Source organism: Gymnodraco acuticeps, unplaced genomic scaffold, assembly GCF_902827175.1.
Source record: "Gymnodraco acuticeps unplaced genomic scaffold, fGymAcu1.1, whole genome shotgun sequence".
Taxonomy (NCBI): Eukaryota; Metazoa; Chordata; class Actinopteri; order Perciformes; family Bathydraconidae; genus Gymnodraco; species Gymnodraco acuticeps.
The window spans coordinates 366,905-389,439 of record NW_022991761.1 but is presented as its reverse complement, the minus strand read 5'-3'; the positions used below and the strand labels follow the sequence as shown (position 1 = coordinate 389,439).

The 22,535-nt window shown below is 42.2% G+C and overlaps 1 protein-coding gene across 2 annotated transcripts in view; it reads left to right on the top strand.

Annotated features, from left to right (window-relative positions):
- The first annotated feature begins 370 nt into the window (after positions 1-370).
- ogdha (oxoglutarate (alpha-ketoglutarate) dehydrogenase a (lipoamide)) overlaps positions 371-22,535 on the top strand; it is a 67,273-nt gene continuing 45,108 nt past the window's right edge. For both annotated transcript variants that reach the window (XM_034199310.1, XM_034199311.1), the window contains exons 1-2: positions 371-527; positions 2,541-2,942. In XM_034199310.1, the coding sequence (XP_034055201.1) occupies positions 2,703-2,942 (240 nt within the window). In that variant the 5' untranslated portion in view covers positions 371-527; positions 2,541-2,702. The remainder of the gene's footprint in view (positions 528-2,540; positions 2,943-22,535) is intronic.

Below are 22,535 nucleotides of genomic sequence, written 5' to 3'. Positions count from 1 at the left end.
ATTCCCCTTGTTTATAATAATCGCCGTTCCTTCAGTAGGATACTGTAGTGATTGAAAGTGTGATTTTAGCAAACGAGTGCTTTTGTTTTGGGAAATCACTTCCGTGAGTTTCGCCCCGCCCCTCGGTCCAAGGACCATTTGACCATTTAGTAAGGTAAAAAGCAAAAACGCCTCTCAGACGCTCTTCCGTTTACGTGTTTAATAAAGAAAAACAATTGGACGGTAGATACACGGATTCAAATTAAACATTATGTTTTGTTTTTTAATTAATTTGATTCAAAATCAATTAATGTATTATTATTTTATTTATTTATCGTTTTTTATTAATAAAAAATGAATCGTGAGACTTGACCCGCCCCCTTGTGTTTTGACGTCTGCGCTGCGTCACGTCGCCTCCTCATCACGCACGGGCCTGGCTCGCTTCCTTCCATGCTCCGCGCCCCTCGAGCTGTCATAATTTCACCGGGAGAGGCGAAGGGCATCCGGGATACAGGCCTAGAGGGGAGCTGCTGAAACTCATTTTGGAGGTCAGTAACCGGGATTTAAGACTTTAAGGAAGCCTGTGTGTCTGCGGGGAGAATGCCGGGAACCCTCTTTGTGCACAGAGATGGACCCCGGGTCACACTAAAATCCGTCCTGCAGAAGACCAAACCTGTTAGCATGTTAGCCGCATGCTAACCAACACTTCCCTTACCGGGACTGTTAGCTCATATTTCAAATTATTCGCTGAAACTGGTTAACGGTTCAAGTACGAAATGCACACAATAATGATAAATCTCCCGTAACTTCAACTACATAGGCACCTATTAGCTGCTAGTGCAAATGGCAATTAATAGAGAAAGTACAAGCTAACCGGCTAATTATATAACGTTAGCTCTAAAGCTAATAATGTAGTCGGTTCCACATACTGTATAACGTGCAGCTGTCTTTATCCTTCATTCTGTGTTTCACACTCGGAGGAAAGCATAATTTACAATGTTTTTTTAAAGCAGTATTTTTTAAGGAAGTCATGACTCGTGAAAGGACAAAGTGTCAAACAGCTGCTGTAGCCAATAGTAATAGCTTTGGAGTCCTATTTCAACCAATGAATAGGGCGGGTGGTGGCCGCCTACAGGCCGTGAGTGAAGAGGAATGGAGGCAGGGAGTGAAGACCCAACAAGGTCAAAACACAGCAGCTGAGGGAACACATGAAGACACAGCACAGGTTCCTTTGCTCTATCAGACTGCAAATATCTCAAATGCAGAATTCCATAACTGAATATGTGCTAAGGCAAAAATATCCTTATCTTTGTTGGCCATAAAACAATGTCTCCCAACGTAGCTAATAACATATACAAACGGTTTAACTACCTTTTTAGGGGTTTAAGAAAAAAAATGATATTGTATTGCAGTTGTGTGATACCTGTTCTGACTCTTACTAAGGAACTTAATCAATACTTTACATTCATTTGCAAAGGTATGCATCATCAAAAGTAGACCTATGATTTTGGATGTTTGGATAAATGCAACTGAATATCCCACTACTGTGAACTTAGATTGAATGCATACGTTTGACATACCACTACCTCTGACTGATTTGCACATGTCAATGGTTGTGGGATGTAGATCAGGAGCGTTAAGCTGGTAGTACACTTAAAACAGAACAACATTTGGCAGGTTCCCAACGTGCAGGGAAATGCATATGTTATCATTGACAAGCCGTAGTAATGGAAAAAATATCTATATTTAAAAAGCAAAAGTAGTCATTCCCAAAAGTTAATAGTAAACAAAAGCAGGATTTGCCGGGTAAGCATGCAAACATACAGGTCTTAGATCAAATCAAGAACATCAGATGCCTGCATTTACAACATTTTTACAGCTTGTCACTGTGTCTCTTCTAATGCACGTCAGACACAGGATTTTCACTTCTGTCCAATAACAATCCCGTAACAGAGAAATGAAAGAACTCCTGAAACTGGAATGTCTCCAATCCCATTCCCGCGCTATTCTCCAGGCTACCCTGCAAGAAAAGTTCTATTTCACAGTTTCTTGCAGACACCTGAACACTTTGACGAAATGTCCCTTGACTTTAACATTTTGACTAAAGCGGTGCTAGGGGGGCATTTCACGGTCACAGGGTTCAGCCTTCAGAACACAATTAAAATGGCCATTAGAATTATCTCATGAGGCAAATATCAAAAACAAAAGTTATGAAATTGCATTGTTTAATGGCCAAAGTATTTTTACTGGCCTGCGTTGTCACTTAATGAAATACACTGATTTATCTACTTTGTGTTTTGAAATTAAAATGTTGTTACAACCATGTAAAAAAACGCATGTCATCAGTATCAGCCAATGAATGTTACTGTTGATATGACAGGCCTGTGCACGCCATTTACTTTCACATTTGAGTCAGATTTACATTTTTTCCCCTTCAAGTTCAGAACGTGTGAGTGGAATGTTCATGTCAGTAATGTTAGTGTCCATGTTGTGGTGTTTGAAATGTAAATATTCAAACCCACTATTTCTCTAACACAGTGTCCCCCCTCTCTCTCTCTCAGTGGACAAACGGACTTGTGGACACTTTCTTCCTCCCTGTTTTTCCTGGGACTAACCCCGGTGGAGTGACTTTTTTTGAATCCCGTCGTTGTTCTGAGGTTGAGGACGTCCGGCCCGTCGGCCTGACCACCACCAACGTGTGTGTGATACTTTAAGGACTGCAAATGCATCGTTTAAGGACTTGTGCGGCGCGGTTGCGTCCGCTAACCGCCTCACAGGCGGCGCAGACTGTCGGCCCACAGCGGCCAATCACAGGCCCCTCCAGAGGTGGCACAAGGACGTTTCTGCCAATCAGGTGCTACACGGCACCTGTGGCCTCGGAGCCGTTCCTGAACGGGACGAGCTCCAACTATGTGGAGGAGATGTACTTTGCCTGGATGGAGGACCCCAAGAGTGTCCACAAGGTAAGGAGCAGTCTGGTGGGGTACTTCAAACTGAGATATATAGAGTGGTGCGGGAATGAGTCCTAGAACAGAAATGAGTCGGTGTATGACCACTTCTGCTTCCTTCGTCTCATGGTTTGACAGAATGGAGCTTGTGCTGTCTGCAGGAACATCCACACATTTTGCCTGTTTCTTAAAGGACAACCAGGCTAATAATAGCTGCTTGAAGCTCAGTCACATGACCGGGCTGTTCTGCTGTACAAAGAGGCCGCTCTTAAAACTCAAAGGAGTTTAATTTAAAGGTCCCATGTCATGGCCATTTCCACTGATCATAATTCCATTGTTGAGGTCTACTAGAATAGATTTATATTGTGCAATTTTCCAAACTCACATTGGTTTCTCAAACAGCATCTCTGTAAACTACGTGTATTCACTGAATTTCACTCTCTACCTTTAACGGCTCGTTGTAGCTCCAATAGCTCCAGCCCCCACCCTCCCTGTGAGCACAGTGTGCTCTGATTGGTCGGGACGTTGTGAATCGCGCTGAGCTCCGTGGAGGTGTTGTTTCCTTGTTTAGCGATACACAGCGAAACACAGCCAAACTCATCCTGAACACACACAAAGTCACAGCCGAAGTAAAAACAATCAGTGTGGCTTGATATTGAGTAAGAAAAAGGTTGATAAACGCTGTGAGAATGGGTCTGCAGAGAGAATGGGTCTGCAGAGAGAATTTCGCCGCGATCCCAACTGTCTGTTATCAGCCTGCAGCCAGGAGGAGAAATCAGCAGAGCTGCCTGCACTGAGTGTGTGAGGAAGTCCGTGGATTGGTCAATTTGGACCAATCAGCGGGGGCTTAACGTAACGGCTCCACGGATTGGTCACATTTGGTTCCGGGTACCGCATGACCGTATCGCGTCATAGCTCTGGGCATGGCTACTGGCCATTCCTACGTCACAATACCCAGGAAGTAAACAATGGACAATGACGTATCTCCAACGAGGCGTTTTGGGGAGGTATTTTCTGTACTCGCTACAGGGGTGTACTTTGAGGGTACTTTGAGGGTTTTGACTCTGCACACCGTTTACATGCATAAAAACCTTCATAACACACAAGGGGACGGGTAGGGTTGGGTATCGTTTGAATTTCCACGATTCTGATTCTGATTCTACTTTTCGATTCCGGTTCTTAACGGTTCTCAATTCCGATTCTTTGAGGTGCAGGGTAACAAAATGATACATGCTTCTTCCACCAAAAAAATGACATTTATTCGAGAAACTTTTACACAGGTTAGTTTACAGTAATATTCACATTAATCAGTCTGTTTATATTCACTGCTATGTAACAGTAACCTGAGAACCACTGAAGCTACAACAGTCCAACTTTTAAAGGAACCCCCCCCCCCCCATTTAAAAACAGTTCTTGTTGAGAAAAACAAGCATATCTGCCTCTCAGGCATACCTGGAAGAAATGTTTGAACATTTTAAAGTAAAATGCTTCAATCTGGTGCACTTTAAGCAGAATTACTAGAGACTAGATCTAGGGGGTACAACTCTAAACACCCATATGAAAAAGATCGGTTTACATTTTTAATAATTAAATAAGTATGTGAACATAACCAGTAACCTACCATAGCCAATAACAAATACATGTAACATATTTTATTTTTGTTGTTCATTCATATCTTATTTTACTATTTTATTTATGCATATTTTTGTATCTCTCCAGTTTAAAACGATATGTCTGGTTTACTGTCCTATAGTATACATTGGAATGATTTCAAACCTGTTTTATCCCAATAATTATAAAGGAGTGCCTTGGAAATATGTGTTTACATAAATTGTGATCAAAACGTTTGAGACCCACTGAGATAACTTAAAGTGAACTATCTAAACACTCAGAGTCCTTTACCTCACTGAGCCTCTCAGTCTGACTGGAGAGGACTCTCCCTCCACATCATTGTAGAAACATCTCAGTGCATGACATTAAGGATTTTGGGAGATGGCCCTGTGGGCCATCTAAGCTAATTTACAGATGGCCCTGAGCCCAATAGAGATTGCCCTGAAAAATGCGTGCGGACGAAATGACGCACGAAGGGTTTGGGGGGCCTCCCCCTAGAAAATGTAGATGTTTGCTGGTCTTAGATGCTGTCTGGTGCATTCTCTAGACTGAATTAGAAGATGAACCACCACAATATTATATGTTTCAATTGTATTCTTCATTTCACTTGTTTGTTTGTTTTTGTTAGTGTTTGCTCGCTTGCATGCCCTGCATAGCTATAAGAAATACTTAATTTGTTGGTCAAGACACTTTCCATCTGATGAAGGCAAATGCCTTCATCAGATGGAAAAAAGTAGAAAACATTACATTCAGTTATAACTGCCAAAACAAACATTATTTACACTATTATGGCCCCTGTTAAAATGTTTGTAATGTTATCTACTGTAAGTTGGTCGAACGAATGCCTCCTCATCCGGAAGCTGACCGAGCAGACCCGAGCAGCAGTCGAGAGGAGCCGAGCGCATCCGCGAAGCACACAAAATGGTGACGTCAGAGTTCCCGTTAGCCGGCAAATCTAAATCTCTCCGGTCAAAATGTCCGGTCAAAAATAATTTCTCTTTAGCGCAATACCGCTTCAGTTGCGCCACTTATGTGACAGACAAGAAGAGTATGTGACAGACAAGAATAGTCAATTCTAAAGTCTAACACTTAATGTGGAGAAAGAGATTTCCTGTGTGGGTTGATTGTGCGTTGATCTGTTGGTAATGCCTCGGGGTTCCGGTGGGCATGTAAACAAATGCATAATGCTGCGCTATACTTTGTGGCCTCACCCGGTTGCATAGCGACACTTATTGTTTAGGTGTCTTTTAATAAGCAGGTAGTCATATCATTAGCTAGAACTAGCTGGATCTGATCGATATGGACATAAACGCGAGTGAAGTCTAATCTGACGGGAGAGAGAGATCAGCTGCTGCTGACGAGTCGACACGCAGCTCTGCATAATCACATGCAGCGGGGAGCGGACAAAACACACACTTCAGGTTAGAATATCACACGTAGCTATTTTAATGACCTCTCAAACTACCTAAACTAGTTATAGATATGTTTAGTTTTACTGTCGGGTCACTCATTACTGGATCCGCGAGCTGCATGATACTGGCATAATAGATTGCCCGATCGGGCAACCAGCAGGTGAGGCTTCATTGCCCGAGCTAAATACTAGATGGCCCCGGGCCATCGGGCAGTCGTTAATGGCGAGCCCTGCATTTTCTTCTTCCGTTAGAGCAGCTAGCACCAGATGCTAATAACAACAGCGCGTACCGGTGCACCCTCCCTTTCTTCCTCCCTCGCTCCCACGCTCACTCGCACTTTGGCTGTGAGCTGCGGGTGCCAGATAAGCCAACATCCCCCATTTTCATCACTTACAGCGCCCATCTTACAGGGCAAATGAAAAGTGTAACCGGGGTGAAAAGGGTGTTACATTTACTTAATTATGAATGTTGTTACATCAAGGCCGAACATTAGGATGAGCACCAACGGTCAAAACATTTTTTTTTCTCCCAGAGCTGTCAGCGCAGCGCCTCCACAGATCTGGCGCCCTGGGCGAACATCTATAACGCCAGTGCGACGGGCCGGCCCTGGTCTCAGGTTACGCTGTAGGAAGTGTAGGTACAACCAGCGCAATATAGACAGAAAAAAAAATTCTATTATATGGCTCTGGGTACAACCATAGATATATATAAACATGTGTTTATATATATCTATGGGTACAACGCTACATTTCCCGCCCCTTCGCAGTCATACAGTAGGCTACGGAGAGCGGCGAGAAACATTTCCTCAGCATCGAAAAGCGGAACCGAAATTCACATGTCTAAATGATGCCGTTGGAATCGAAATGTTGGAACCGGTTCCGAACCGGAACCGGTTCTCGGTACCCAACCCTAGGGACGGGTAATAACCGGAAAAGCATGACATGGGACCTTTAAATATGTTTTTTTCTGCCTCACAAATCCTCACTTCCAACCTGGTGAATATTAGGGTATTAAGTCATGTATTCATTATGACTTTCTTGAGTTTGTCCTCACAAATGTTGAAGAAACCAAAGTGCCCTTAGAGAACATGTGCCCAAAATGTTAAGCAGCCAGCCAGATTGGAGAATAACAAACATATCCGTTTCCCATCAGATCATCTCACTTGCTTACAAAAGTGGTGCAAACACTATTACAGTTTTAATTCTATTTAAGGCCGAACAACGGTTATACAACCTTTACAGATGAGGTGTGTGTGTGTGTGTGTGTGTGTGTGTGTGTGTGTGTGTGTGTGTGTGTGTGTGTGTGTGTGTGTGTGTGTGTGTGTGTGTGTGGTGTGTGTGTGTGTGTGTGGTGTGTAGTGTGTGTGTGTGTGTGTGTGTGTGTGTGTGTGTGTGTGTGTGTGTGTGATGTGTGTGTGTGTGTGTGTGTGTGTGTGTGTGTGTGTGTGTGTGTGTGTGTGTGTGTGTGTGTGTGTGTGGTGTGTGTGTGTGGTGTGTGTGTGTGTGTGTGTGGTGTGTGTGTGTGTGTGTGTGTGTTGTGTGTGTGTGTTGATGTGTGTGTGCTGTGTGTGTGTGTGTGTGTGTGTGTGTGCTGTGTGTGGTGTGTGTGTGTGTGTGTGTGTGTGTGTGTGTGTGTGGTACTTGTTGTGCATAATGACGGTGGCCGACCGTGTGTGTGTCAGTTGTTATGTAAAGATCAGTCACTGTAACCTTGCTGTTATCAGCTTAGCAGGACTGACCTACAGTGGGACTGAATTCTTCTAGATGCAGGAGCTTAAAAAAAAGAAATCCATCTTTATTATTCCTCGTAGGGAATTTAAGGTGTCACAGCATATAAGATGTAAATATATACATCTTTATATATACATGTCAATACTGGCTCCCCTCGACCATACTCAGCGCACCTAAAAGCCCTGCACTTAAACAAGAGAGAAATTATTATTATTTAGTATAGTAATGTTTCTCATAGGATTTTGTAAAACTCTGACCCCCTAGTAATAATTCTGAAAATGTGATGGTCTGTTTTTATCCAGGACCACAGGTACCGTAGTGGCCAGTAGACTTACTGTAGGGCGTCCCTTTGTGTTTGGAGACAAAGTAAACTCACTATCGATACATCCAGGCAACGCAGATTATTCCCTTTTTAGAGTGCTACATTGTCAACAACAAATCTGTGTTAAAATCTGCCAGAGGAGAACTAGTTATGTTAGCCGCTAGCAGTCGGCAGCCATTGAACATACATTCCGTAAATTAGCATTGTAGCGCATTCAAGCATTCTTCAGTAAACATTCGTATTAGGCATCATGTGTTGATCAGGATTCTGCCCAAAAAACTTGATTAAATAATGTTTATCTTAGCTGGGAAACCTGACCTGTTTAACCTGTATGTAAATAAGGACTGTATCTTTAAGTTAATCTATTGTTTTGTATTAGTTATTCCATCATGGTATCGAGTTTTGGTATTGAGAATAGTGGATTTTCACTGGTTTTGGTATATTGAGAAAATTCAGCTCGCTTAACAATCGCGGTGCTCTTAGAAGAGGGGGTAAGGTCCAAGTTGGTGGGTCGCATTATTGACATTTGTTTAATTTATATTTCCTTATTGACTATGCCTGTATATGAGTATACTATTTTGTTCTACATGTTTTTCCTTTTGTGTACCTATAACATACCACACTGTGACACCGACGTTCATACGGAACTGTGAATGTTGAGTTTGTTACACCCCTAGTAATATTTCTGAATGTGTAGTGAAGAGAAGGCTTGTATTTGCTGAAGTGGTGGAAGCATGAGGGTTAAATGTGCAGTATGTTTCAGGGTGAGAAGCAGATGTTTATGTGCAGGGGAGCGGAGAGTCTGTGACTCATGAGTCTAGAATGAGTTGATGAACCGCAGAGAAACAGGCGGCATGTTCTTTTTGCCTGCGTACAGATTCTTCCTGGAACTGTAATACTGTTTGTGGCTATAAGAGTTATACTGGAAAATAAGTTTATACAAGCTAGTCTAAAGGCAAAATGTTTATCAGCTGTTAAGAAAGAACATAATTATATTTTTGGATACCATGAGTCTCTTGAAAGTCCTTTCATAGCAGAATTTGTTGTTTAGTGGGAAGTCAAAAGGTTTTGGCCTCAGTATCTCACCAACACTACTTAGTTATGTGTACCAGGGTTTCCGCTAGGATTTTTTCTCGCCGGTCAAATGTCCGGGCAGAATTTATTTTACCGGATAAATTTGAAACTTACCGGTCATATTTCAATAATAATAGTAAGAGTTATGTAGCAGAGTTTCCGTTAGCAGGTCATTACCGGACTATGAGCAGATATGCTTCAGTTTAAAACTCAGTTAATGGGGCTCATTTTTATATTGCTTCAGTTTATAATCGTAACCGATCGAAAAATTCAGATCCATTTTTCAATAAATGATACAACAAACAACAAACAACATAATTATTACATTCAAACAAACTACTTGTAGTAGATGAAGTACATTATTCAAAAGTTTACATTAACTTTGAATAATAACACGGGAGAAACGGATCATCTCTTTTCCTCTCTCCCTCTCTCTCTCTCCTGACAGCCCGTCAGTTTCTCATGCAGCTAAACAGAGGGCGGGGCTTCAGGTGATCATGCAGAGCTGCGTGTCTCTGTCAGACTCAGCAGCTGATCTGATCTCTCTCTCGTGTCCGTTTGTACTTCACTCGCGTTTATGTCCATATCGATCAGATCCAGCTCTCCTGATCGGGCTTTATAGAGAGCACCGATCAAACTATTAAGAGTGAATATCGGCCGATAATGACCGGTGGCCGATCTATCGGAGCATCCCTAATTATTACCAGACATTTTGACCGGCAGGTTTTGAATTTACCGGTTTTTAATACATTTTACCAGCTAAAAACCGGTAATTACCGGCTAACGGAAACCCTGATGTGTACTTGATTCGTCATGTAATGCTACTTTATACTATTACTTTACTATATCTAAGAGCGAACGAGGTACTGGTAGGTTCTTATTTCCTCAACATGTTACCACAGACGTTGGTATGAAAGTAATGACATCTTGATCCAAGCCAATGCATACTGTAGGAGCCATGAAACATGTATAGTAATGCGTTTTGTTTTAATATAAGATATTTGTTTGATTGGTTGGCTTGGGTCACATGGATATGGGCGGCACTCATTATAATCCTGTTCACCTGCGTGAGGTGTGTGTGAGTGGAAGCAGAGGTTGCGCTAGACTTTTTCGCTGCCCGTCATTTTGACCGACAGGATCATAAAACTTCCGTCAAAATCCAGAATTACCCGTCGGCCTTTACGCAAAAAGATTCACACTTGTATTTCCAGATCCATACTTGTGTTTTTCAATGCACACACAAATGTATTCCGTTTCATATACATGTAAATAAAATCCAAATACAGAAAAAAGTTTTACATGTGTATTTTTGATCCTCACATATTTGTTTTCCACAAACAGCTTTCTGTGCACGGATCGCTTTGCATTCGTGTGTGGGTTTTTTGAGACTCCCCTGACGGTCAGCCGATTCGTACTTGTAATTATTTCTATCTATAGCCAATCAGATGTCTCCTCAATTCTAAGCCAATCACATGAGCGCGCCCCCACGAGGGTAAGATTACTTCATATACGCATTTTGCGCAGTCCGGTCAGCTCGCTAAACAGAGGGCGGAGCATCAGGTGATCATGCAGAGCATGAAGGAAAATATTCGGTTAACGCGACCTCTGAGTGGAAGAGAGGGTGACACAGTGCCATTGTACTTTTTGTTGACCGCAACATTATGATTGCTTTGATCATTATTACTACAATGTCTATGTCTGATCACCGCGTCATTTATCATTAAACTACATTACAATTCAACAGAGTTTTGATCTCAGAAAATACTCTTTTTTTTTTAGCGTGTCATACAATATCAAACGGGCCCGGCCTCACCCCCAGTTTCCACCGGGTCCGTCTGCGCCGTGTTACGGCTGCGCCGCGTTAAGGCTGCGCAGCGGCGGTCGTACGGATCGCGGCCACTCTAGTCAATGGGTGCTATTACACCACACGCGCCGCGTTACGGCTCAGACGCGTCCCAGAAGCGGCTCGGCGCAGTGCTTCTCTAAAATTAGGATGAATCCTATTTTTGCCGCGGCGCAGCCGTAAGGTCGGGCAGGCAGTCCCCCCTCGCAGGAAGTGGAAAGGTGAGCATCCGGGCCAGGCCCATCCCCCACATATACTAATTTAGCAGACCCCCCCCCTTCATCACAACACCTCCACTATGATACGCACAATGGACGACGAGGTTTTCATCATGGAAGTGGAAAAACACACTATTTTATATTAATTAATAATTTATAACAACAATAAACACAATTTAAACCGACACAAAAATAAAAACATTTAACTACGTAGCCTACTTACTTTCTTGTAGAAGTACAAATGTCCAGGATGCCCGAATCAATAACAAAACTGCGAGCCTGCACGCACGACGCTACGCTTCTGAAACGCTTCTGCAACGCGTCCGGTGGGTTATGGCGCTAGAGGAGGTCGGACCAAAACCGCGGCGCAGCACGGCGCAGAGGAAACTGGGGGTTAGCCTCTCAGTGACTTTGTTTGTTTCCTGCTGTCGCTACACATACTATTATTATAGTTATCTTTTTTGTAACAACTAATTAACTTGAATAATATTTGACCCTTTGTTAATCCGGATGTGAAATTCAGTTTTCCTCTCTGTTATTGTGTACACACAAACACATTACAAATACACACATGCATAGGACCTATCAGTGAAAACAGCAAGCAAATATGTTTTGAAGCAGAATATTTTGTTGGATAAAAACAATTTTGGATATCAATTCTTTGTATAAAAAGAAAAAGGACTTTACAGAGATGATTGTAAATGTTTGGATCCAACGGTACAGGAACAATCTTATGCATCCACCGTTGAAATCTAACTATACAAATAAATTGTATTTGAAAAAATGCAGAGTTAAACGGAACAAATTCAGCTACACAAGGAGGACAAAAGAAGCTGTGTGAATTAGGGCTGCACGCAGGGCGGACTGGCCATCTGTAGAATCTGGAGAACCACAGAACGGCCGGCCCTTTTTAAAAAAAATAGTTTAACGTCATCATTTAAGTTGCGCATTTAAGTTGCGCTCATTTAAGAGGGCGACAGCGGCCGCTAATGCAGTTGTGTGGTTCTTATCTGTCAATAACACACGAAGAAGAAAAAGACCGGCCACACGAAGAGAAGGGATTAAACGCCGCGGGAGACGGGGAGAATGAAAAAACATGGATACAAATCAAAGAAAACGAAAAGAAGGTGGGGCCGAGAAGGCCAGAGAAAAAAAGATGAAGTCACTCGCAGGTGAAGCATATACATGTCGCAAATTGACAGACCTTTTTGGCAGCAGCGCTGCTACAAGCACTATCATCAGCAGTTTAGAACAAGTGCAAGATGATGAAGAGAATGATGAGGGTACGAGTTCAGATATACAGCCAGCCTCCTGCGTTCATGATGAGGGACAGAGTTGAGCTGCTGGAAGAACCAGCTCAACTGGCACGTATACAAGTGCAGGGCAAGAGCAAGAGGTGGGTGAGAATTATCCCTTGAACTCAGTGGCGTTTTCTCCTGGAGAACAAGGAAAGCCAGGCTTCCCCTGTTTTTTTGGATTGTAGTTATAATTTTAATAAATAAATAAAAACACTTGGTTTAGTTTCGGTAACAGCGCCCCTCTAGATGTTATGGTGAAACAGTAGATTGCACTCTGTTGCGAGAGGAGGCTAGCTGAAATTGGCTTCCCTTGGTGAAAAAAAATTAAGGGATTGACCAGAGCGAATCAGACGTAAAACTTTAAATAATAAACAGCGGATTTCTAACATTTGACATTTCATGTGGCCGGACTGGGTCAGTTTCCAGGGCTGAATTTTAGTCCCAGTCCGCCCCTGGCTGCACGATATATCGTGTCGTGACGATAATCGCGATATGCGCGATATTCACATCGCGTGGACGTGCGATAAAAAAAACAAAAACATTTTAGGACTTGCGATATTAAGTAGGCAAATGATACAATGTTACAATTATTTTGCTGCTTGCTACAAAAGGAAAACTTGCACGGCTCTCATGTCAGGGGTACTTGAGTGAGTGACATGCAGGCTCTGCATGCACAGCAAACCACCAATCACAATCAAATCTCCAAAGCAAACGGACCCGGTGATTAAAGGTAGAAACACTGAATAAAGTCGTTTCATGTGTTTCTCCAGGGCAGTTCGGCGCTGCTAACCGAGCTAGCTCAGCTTGTTGCTCTGATAACTGAAGATCCAGAAGTCCGTGACTAAAATCCTTCATCCGGTCAAATATAGTTACAAAAATACCAATTGTATAGCATTAAAGTTCAAGAAAGGATGGTTTACAGGAAAATAAACTGTCTTTTCTTCAAAAGGTCAAATGTCACTTGTTTTGCATCAATCTTGATACAGGGTACTTATTATATGTTATACTTTGGATTTCTAAAGCTTTTAGTCTACTAACCCATCATCCAAGGTTAGTTTTCACTATAAGTAAAAAAGAATATTTAGACGGACACTATAATTTACAGTTACTATGTTCAATCTGAATTTTCTTTAAAATAAAAAAACATCTATATTGATTCTGACTTCTCTACATCCAACTCACAGGTTTATTACTTTGAGAAAAAAGATTATTAATTTTCCCCTTTTTAGAAGTCTAGTTATGGTCATTTGTTCTGGAAATGTTTTTCGAGACCTGAAAAACAGGCTCAGGGCTAAACAGGTTCAATCAGACTTTAGTTCCACCTGGAGTAAATCCACAAGCTACCCTGCAGTATACAAAGTCATTCAAACTAGCTGCACCTTTAGCAGCTTTGAGAACACTTTCATGATCAATCATTATAAAACATATCATATATATTATATATTATTCTGCATAATGAATACTTTTACTTTTTGCTAATTTAAGTATATTTTGATGTTAATACTTGTTTTACTTGCGTAACATTTGCAATGCAGGATCTTTACTAATCAGTGTGAGAAAAAGTTTTAGAGAGTACTTGTCCATGGACAAGTGAGTTTGGCAATTTACTTATCCGAATACATTTTTCACTTGTCCAGAATGGACAAAAATTGGGGCCACTGGAATCTTCTTCTTCGCCATCGTATTTGACATTTTCCCACGGTTTTTAGGACACCGCTAACGTAAGTGAGCGGTAAGATTTTACTGCATCACACATAGGATTGGGTATCGTTTGGATTTTAACGATTCCGGTTCTGCTTTTCGATTCCGGTTATTTTCGGTTCTCGATTCCGGTTCTTTGAGAGGGTAAAAATAAGTCCCATGACAAACTGGGAGAAAAATATATTTATGAAAACATTAAAGGTGGGGTAGTTAATTTTGGAGAAACCAGCTCGAGTGCGCGAGAATTTGAAAATACACAGACGGAAGAAATCTGCTACTTCCTTACAGAGCCCCTCCTCCAACACACACGAACACGCACATGACCAATATAACAAAAAGTGTATCTCGAGCCGGTTTCTCAAACTTACCTACCCCACCTTTAAGTCAAATCTGTATTCCTATTTACAAATCACTTCATACTGTTTAATTTCTTACGGTTATTGAATACAATTATATAAAAATAATCTCTGCATTGTTTAGTTAGTTCTAAGTGGTGCAGCTTGAGAAAGTACAATTGGCCCAGTCTCCTCTGATGTTACATTGCAACCTGCCTGTAAGACAGAGTCCAACCACACATGTCCAACACATAGGCCTAATAATAATAATATATAATATTTATAGCCTAAAGCCTAGCGCTTTTCTACAACTCAAAGACGCTTGCCCGCTTACACATCTCCTGCAATACACATGCTGCAGCTGCCCAGCTGCTCACTGTTTGTAAAAGTAAATAAATAGTATTTTCATTTCAATAATGTACTTTCTATACCCTGCTTCATAAACAATACTGACATCCCTGTGCTCCTCGGAGTCTGGGGGTCAGGGGATGTGAGGACAGCGCGAGGACAGACAGGGAGGCTGCTTTACTTCATAAAGGAAATGGCGGTCAATATTAACAACACAGGAGCTAAAACGCTTAATAACCTTCATTACGTGTTAGAGAAAGAACATAAGAAAGTTTGACAAAGATGAGGCTGTTAAACGGGCAGCGGATCCGCTGTGTGTAGAAAGAGATCCGAAAGAGAGAGAGAGAGAGACGCTGAGCTGCACCATGCAGCGATCAGCTGATACGGAGCATAGAGAGAGAGAGAGCTGCGGTCCGCGGGGCTCGGCCTCGCCTCCTGTCCTCACAACTCTTATTAATCCCGGTACCGGACAATTGTTATTTGCTCCTACTCGGAACCGAGTTTGAACCCTGCCACTGTGCTACACTTCCCGCCCCGCCCCCGTCTACAGTACAGAAAGCGGCGAGATGCATTTCCTGAATCGACAAGCAGAACTGAAACTAACATTTCTAAACGAACAATGGCGGACACGGACAATTTGCGAACGAGTTCTGCCTTTTGTAAACTAAATTTATCTATAATTTGTCAATAAATGAGGGCGAAAAACGTCACCTGTCCACCAGACAAGTCAATTGAAAGTAGGGGTGGGCGATATTGGAATATATAATATCACGATATTTTTCAAGCAGTATCACGATAGACGATATTTATCACGATATTTTTTCATGTCGGTTATTATGGTTATTTGTCAAGTTACTTACCTTGTAGGTGGTTGTACTGTTAACACAAACTAAAATAAAAAGGAGTCACAGACCAAAATACCATCAAGCTGGTTTTGATTCTGCACTGAATCCCCGAATGAACAATTCAACAGGAATGTTGATATGGCTTCCTCAGTGTTCAAGTAGGTAGGCCTACACCCTACAACAGGGGTGCCCAACCAGTCGATCGCGTTCGACCGGTCGATCGCGGGGGAGATTTCCAGTCGATCGCGAGACGTGTCTAAAAATAGAACAACAATATTCTGTTTTAATCGTTAATGTCCTATAACATATCTTCCTGTGCCAGAATAATGCACTTGAACGCACCAAAGCTTTGTGATTGGCCAGCGTGACCCCATATGTCGGGGCGTGGCTGGTGGTCAGTGGGCACTATTTCGCTGACGTTGTCCGTGGCAACAGGAGAGACAGTCCGCACACACACAAGACCGCAATTATGGCAGAAGCAAAAAAAGCCCAACATATATAATTTTCACTCCGAGTGGGAGGATGACTATTTTTGTATCTATTCCAATTCAAAGTCCATCTGTCTCATCTGCAATGCGAGCGTGGGCTTTATCGAAGAAGGGTCATTTAGGAGCGGCATTTCAAAACAGTGCAAAAACGCTACGAGACGGAATTCCCTCCTAATTCTGCCCTACGCTCCCAAAAGGGGAGGGGCCTGAAAGGACAGCTAAATGCACAGCAGTCCATTTTCCCCAGGCCCAACAACAAGAGCAAGGCTGCTACCAGAGCATCTTATCGTGTCAGTCACGTTCTTGCGAAACACATGAAGTCTTTCAAAGACGGCGAAGTTGTGAAAGAAGCATTCCTAGGAGGCTGCCGATGCGTAATAAGAATAACAGTAGCATTTCAACAGGTTTTTGATATAATAAAAACTCAAGTTAGATACCGTTATTAATCAGCTGTAAGTTTTAGTTTGTTTGAACTTATTCATTATAATTATTGTACAAAATGGTATAGAATGCAAACTTCAATTGATTATAGTCTATCATCAATTCAGGTTAAGAAAACTAGTGTTGCTTGCATCCTATTTTTAAAGGCATTTATTTGTATAATCTACTAAAATGCAACAAAAAAAGGGTTTGATTCTATTAATTTAGTCTTTTTTATTGCACTTTGGCAGCAGATTCCTGTGTAGCTTCAGATCTGAGTTAGTCTTATTAGTAAGCCTAATTTATACTTTGTAGCAACACTGTTTTTATATAATGCAAAGAAAGGGTTCAGAGTCTTTTCTTTTGTTCCTGTGTCATATGTGGCAAGCACTGTTCAATGTTTCTTGAAAACATTAACCCACTGTAGCTGACGTGGTGAATAAACTCCAACTCTGTATCAACAACACTGTTGTGTAACTTCAGTTAAATACTTGTATGTGTGTAGATTAGAAAGAGGGTAAGATAAAGGATCTGCAGTATTTATGAAAGTATTCATCATACAAAGGTCAGTTTATACAAGTAGAAGTGTGTATTTCACCTGGTGAGTAGGCTGTCAGTAATGGCTACGCCTCTCTATTTGGACTGGTAGATCTCGGCAGACTGGCAACTTTAAAAGTAGCTCTCGGTTCAAAAAAGGTTGGGCACCCCTGACCTACAACAAACGTTAACACTTGGTTTCTTCACCAAGTAAAAGTGCACTTTCTTGCTAAATAAAATTAAATATTCAAGGCACAGTTTCTCAGTATAAAATGCACTTTCTGTTTTAGGTAGCACTAGCAGTGATGTAACATCAATACACATGGAAAAGGAGAGTAAAAACATAACTAATAAGTAAAACATAAAAACACCAATGAGGAAAAGTCAGTGCCAAACAATTAAAAATGTAAACTTTAGACTTGAAGTGCAATCAAAGACTTAAGCATAACTGAACATCTGTTTTCAAAAGGGAAAACACAATATAAATACCTTATTGATCAAAATAAAATACAAGCCAACAGAATCAACCAAGACAATAAATGAAGTGCAATACTGTCTGAATCCAGACAGCTTGGTTTTTACTAACCATTGTCAGTATTTAGTTACTTCGGCATCATTTTGAAACGTGTATTACAATTAAATCACGGTAAAATAGGTTAATTTTGTCGTAGTTGGATTCCACCACAGTATTTACATGGATATAAGCCCCGCCCCCTCTCCAGCGCGCCCTGTTTGAGTGACAGGAATAAAACACAGCTGACAGCCGCGTGATGAACTCCAGCGGTTGGAGCGATGAGAATATTCGCATTGCGTCCGTTGTGAACGCAGCATAACGCAGTTCAGAAACCACTGTTCTGACGCTTTTTAAGCAACTTCGAGATGTTAACAGTATCAGGGGCCCGCAGGCCATGGTGGCCGTAGGACGTAGGCTACAATTATTTTCGGGGCTTCACGGCCAGACCGGCCGTCATGGCCGACGTGAAAATCCTACCCTGGTGCACTATCACGATAGATATGATATCTCTGAAAAGGCATATCGTGGAGACCTAATATCGTCTCGACGATATATATCGTCATATCGCCCACCCCTAATTGAAAGATCTACTTGTCCGATATTGTAAATAACACGTCCCGGACGGTGGGACGTGTGCTTTTTCGCACACTGCTAATAACAGACTATTCCTACACCCTGGTACTTCTAGTTATACTTACCTCTGCTCAACTTACGTGGTAACGTTACTAATTGGGGCAACAGAGCTACGAGTTATGGCAGTCGAGAACTGTGCCTTTCTCTGTCTAAATAAGATGCCTTTTGGCCAGATTGCTCGTATTTCCGCGCTTACGCGAAAACACTTCTGGCTAAGCCTTTTAAAGTGTAACTATTCTTTTGAACACTCCATTCTCTCTGCCACTGGCAGATCTCTGTTAAAGCACGGCGCAGCAGTTGTCTTTTGCTCTAGAACAGGGCTGGCCAACCAGTCAGAGGTTAAGAGCCACATTTTTTCTATGTTTCTGCAAAGAGCCACATCAAACACACAGTCACTGATACCGCTTGTTTCAGTTTTTTGTTTTCTGGAGACAAGATTTCAACCACGTCACTGATGTGATCTTTGTGGCATTGGGATATATATTTTTTAAATCCTCTGGAGCAGAGAGGAGCTGTGGATTATTGTTATTGATTAATGCATCAGTGTTTCTTAGGGTCAAAAACACTAAACTCACAACTTAAAATGAAAGCGTTTAGTTTATTTAATTAAAGAGCACATGTTCAATGTGAAAAGTGACAGTAGTTATAGATTATTTGGAATTTGGTGCTATATATATATATATATTTAAAAAAAAAATAATATATATTTTTTAAACACCTTGAATTTCAGGGGGGGGCGCGGGGCTCCGTTGGTGGGGCGCAGCGCCCCTCCAAGACCAATGGTAGGGGGAAACACTGGATAGTGTTTAATCAACGATAGGTTTCCCCCCCCTCAAATTGGTTCACTGCATCGCATGTATTATTGTGATTGGCTCTTGGGCCACATCAAAATTAGACGCGCTGTCATCCTCTCATACTGACACCTGACACCACACATACACAAGTAGGGAGAGCCGGGACGAAAGTAACACGGGACGAAAGTAACGGAGCGATTTTATCCGAGCCCAAACAACTTTGACCAGCCAAATTAAGTCAGAATTATCAGCATTCAATACTTAACAGACCTACTAAATATCAGGTTTAACTGTCAGGAGTAGCTAGTGTTGTCACGATACCAACATTTTGGGTTTCGATACCAAGTCAAGAATTGCGATTCCGATTCTTTTTCGATACTTTTCTTAAAAAAAGGGAAACAGTATTAAATGTAATTTATTGTGCTTTATTTCACACCAGAACCATAACACAAACTTTTAAACAATGAGAACAATAAATAAAATAAATGACAATAATTTGTATTAAATACAATTAATACATTTCTCACAGACAGGCCTCGTGGTGTCCGTAGGCTTGCCCTCACTGTCAGAGATATAGCTAAAATACTTCCAAATTTCGCTTCTGGCGTCTTTTTTGTCAAGAAGCCGAGGCGCAGCGGCAGTTTCACTCCCACTTGCAGCCATGCTTCTCGTTTTCTCACATGCTCTGGCAGCTAGCGCGTGCACGAGAGAGGGGAGGCACTTGAGTGTGTTTGAGAGGGGCGGGCGGGACTGCAGGCATGGCTTCAGTGCAGGGATTGGAAGCAGAGCGCTGAACACACACGGCTCTTATTAAAACGGCGCTTTCTCACCGGAGTACTTTCCCCCGTCATTCTTAAAGTACCGATACTAATGAAACGGAGGAATCGTAACGTTTTTAACGGCAGGGTATCGCGGTACCTTTCAAGTATCGGTACACCGTGCAACACTAGTCAGGAGTCAGTGTCTCTCCCCCAAACTCACACATATACAATTCGATATGAACTGAAGAGCCGCATGAAACTAGGCAAAGAGCCGCATGCGGCTCGAGAGCCGCAGGTTGGCCACCCCTGCTCTAGAAGATAGGAAAGGAGCTTCAATGCTTCCTTTGTAACCTTCCTTAGCTTAGGCAACACCGGACCTTCCTTTATCAAATCAAATCAAGTTTTATTTATATAGCACATTTATAAACGATTTTTGGTCGAGCCAAAGTGCTGTACATAAAATAAAAATAGCCTACAGTAGAGACACTTTACAGCAAATACAACAGCACAGATTGTTCAGAATATCAGTACACCGACACCCTTTATCCTTAGACCCTCACATCGTACAAGGAAAAACTTCCAGAGAAACCCACAGTTTAAGGGGAAAAAATGGGAGAAACCTCAGGGAGAGCAACAGAGGGAGGGATCCCTCTCCCAGGACGGACAGACGTGCAATAGATGCCGTGTGTAAATCGAAGAGATAATACATTTTACAGCATATAGACCGAATGTTAGGAAATGCATGTGTCTGTAATAGGGCTGTGCATCTTCACTGGTCTCACGATTCGATTCGATTACGATTATCCTGTCTTCATTACATTACATTGCATTTAGCTGACGCTTTTATCCAAAGCGACTTACAATAAGTGCGTTCGTCCAACAAAATACAACTTGAAGAAAACAGAATCATATAAGTACATCAGGTTTCATAGAGCAAAAACATTTCAAGTGCTACTCAACTGGCTTTAGAAAAGCCAGTCCTTTATTAGTATAAAAGTGCTTCATTAATAGTTCTATCGCTCGAAGTGGAGTCGAAAGAGATGAGTTTTCAGTTTGCGCCGGAAGATGTGCAAGCTATCTGCCGTCCTGATGTCAATGGGGAGCTCATTCCACCATCCTGGAGCCAGGACAGCAAACCCACGTGTTTTTGCTGATGGGAACTTGGGTCCCCCTCGCAGCGAGGGCGCAGCGAGTCGTTTGGCTGATGCAGAGCGTAGTGCATGCGCTGGGGTGTACGGTTTAACCATGTCCTGGATGTACGAAGGGCCAGATCCATTCGCAGCATGGTAAGCAAGTACCAGTGTCTTGAAGTGGATTCTAGCAGTTACCGGAAGCCAGTGAAGCGAGCGGAGGAGCGGAGTGGTGTGGGAAAATTTAGGAAGGTTGAAGACCAGACGAGCCGCTGCATTCTGGATGAGCTGCAGAGGTCGGATGGCACATGCAGGTAGACCAGCCAGGAGGGAGTTGCAGTAGTCTAGGCGTGAGATGACGAGAGCCTGGACCAGACCTGAGTCGCTTTCTGTGTCAGCTGGAGACGTATCTTCCTGATGTTGTAAAGCGTGTATCTGCAGCAACGGGTTGTAGCAGCGATGTTTGCAGTGAAGGACAGGTTGTTATCTAGGGTCACACCCAGATTCCTTGCAGTCTGAGTCGGGGAAACAATAGAGGTGCCGATGTTGATTGTTAGGTCAAGAGTGGGACAATCTTTTCCCGGAAGGAAGAGCAGCTCAGTCTTGTCAAGGTTGAGTTTGAGGTGATGATTAGACATCCACTGAGAGATCTCAGCTAGACAAGCAGAGATGCGTGCAACGACCTGGGTCTCTGAGCGGGGAAAGGACAGAATTAATTGGGTGTCATCAGCGTAGCAGTGGTATGAAAAACCATGCGGGCTAATGACTGATCCGAGCGAGTTTGTGTACAGGGAGAAGAGGAGGGGACCAAGAACAGAGCCCTGAGGGACCCCCGTAGTTAATTGACAAGGGTCGGACTCAGATCCTCTCCAAGTCAACCTGTAGGTACGGTCTCTTCGATTCAATTCGATATCCCGATGCATCATGATTCATACCAATGCGTTGCATCCTCAATTTTCTATATTACTGCACATGGCTTATTTTTCGTCAATGCATACATGCAATAAATACATATGAACTCTCTTTTTATTATTTAGAAAGTGCTTCAGAAATCAATAACATAAATGTCTTGACATTCATTTATAAACCAAAATAAGGAATTGTATAGTGTGTGAAATTGTTCCATCCTCAAAAACAAAAAAATAATGCTTCTGCAGTCTAGCTGCAGCTTCTAGCAACGGTCTTCTGTTAAAAAAAGGACACTGAATGTGGCATCACACACAGGACTTGAGTCTGAACACAGCAGACAACAGGAGTATTTACAATAGCATATAACAACTAAAATACTGCATGTGGGTGCACACTTACATTCTCTGTCTTACTGTTGCATAAATCCCATGAATGTATGAGATTAAGTTAGCTTTATTATATCTCAGTGATTAAGTGAATAATACATTTTCTATCGGGTCACTGTCAGCCTGTCACTCATTATTTTCAGGGAGGGGGGCGGGGTTTGGAGGAGAGGAGACGGTGATCGCGGAAGCTTTTTTCCTCCTGCCTTCACAAACTTTATACACGTATATATCGTCTGAAAATTGCTAGAGGGCATTCATACTCTGCAATCCAAGACTTAATTAAATCCACCAAAAACCTG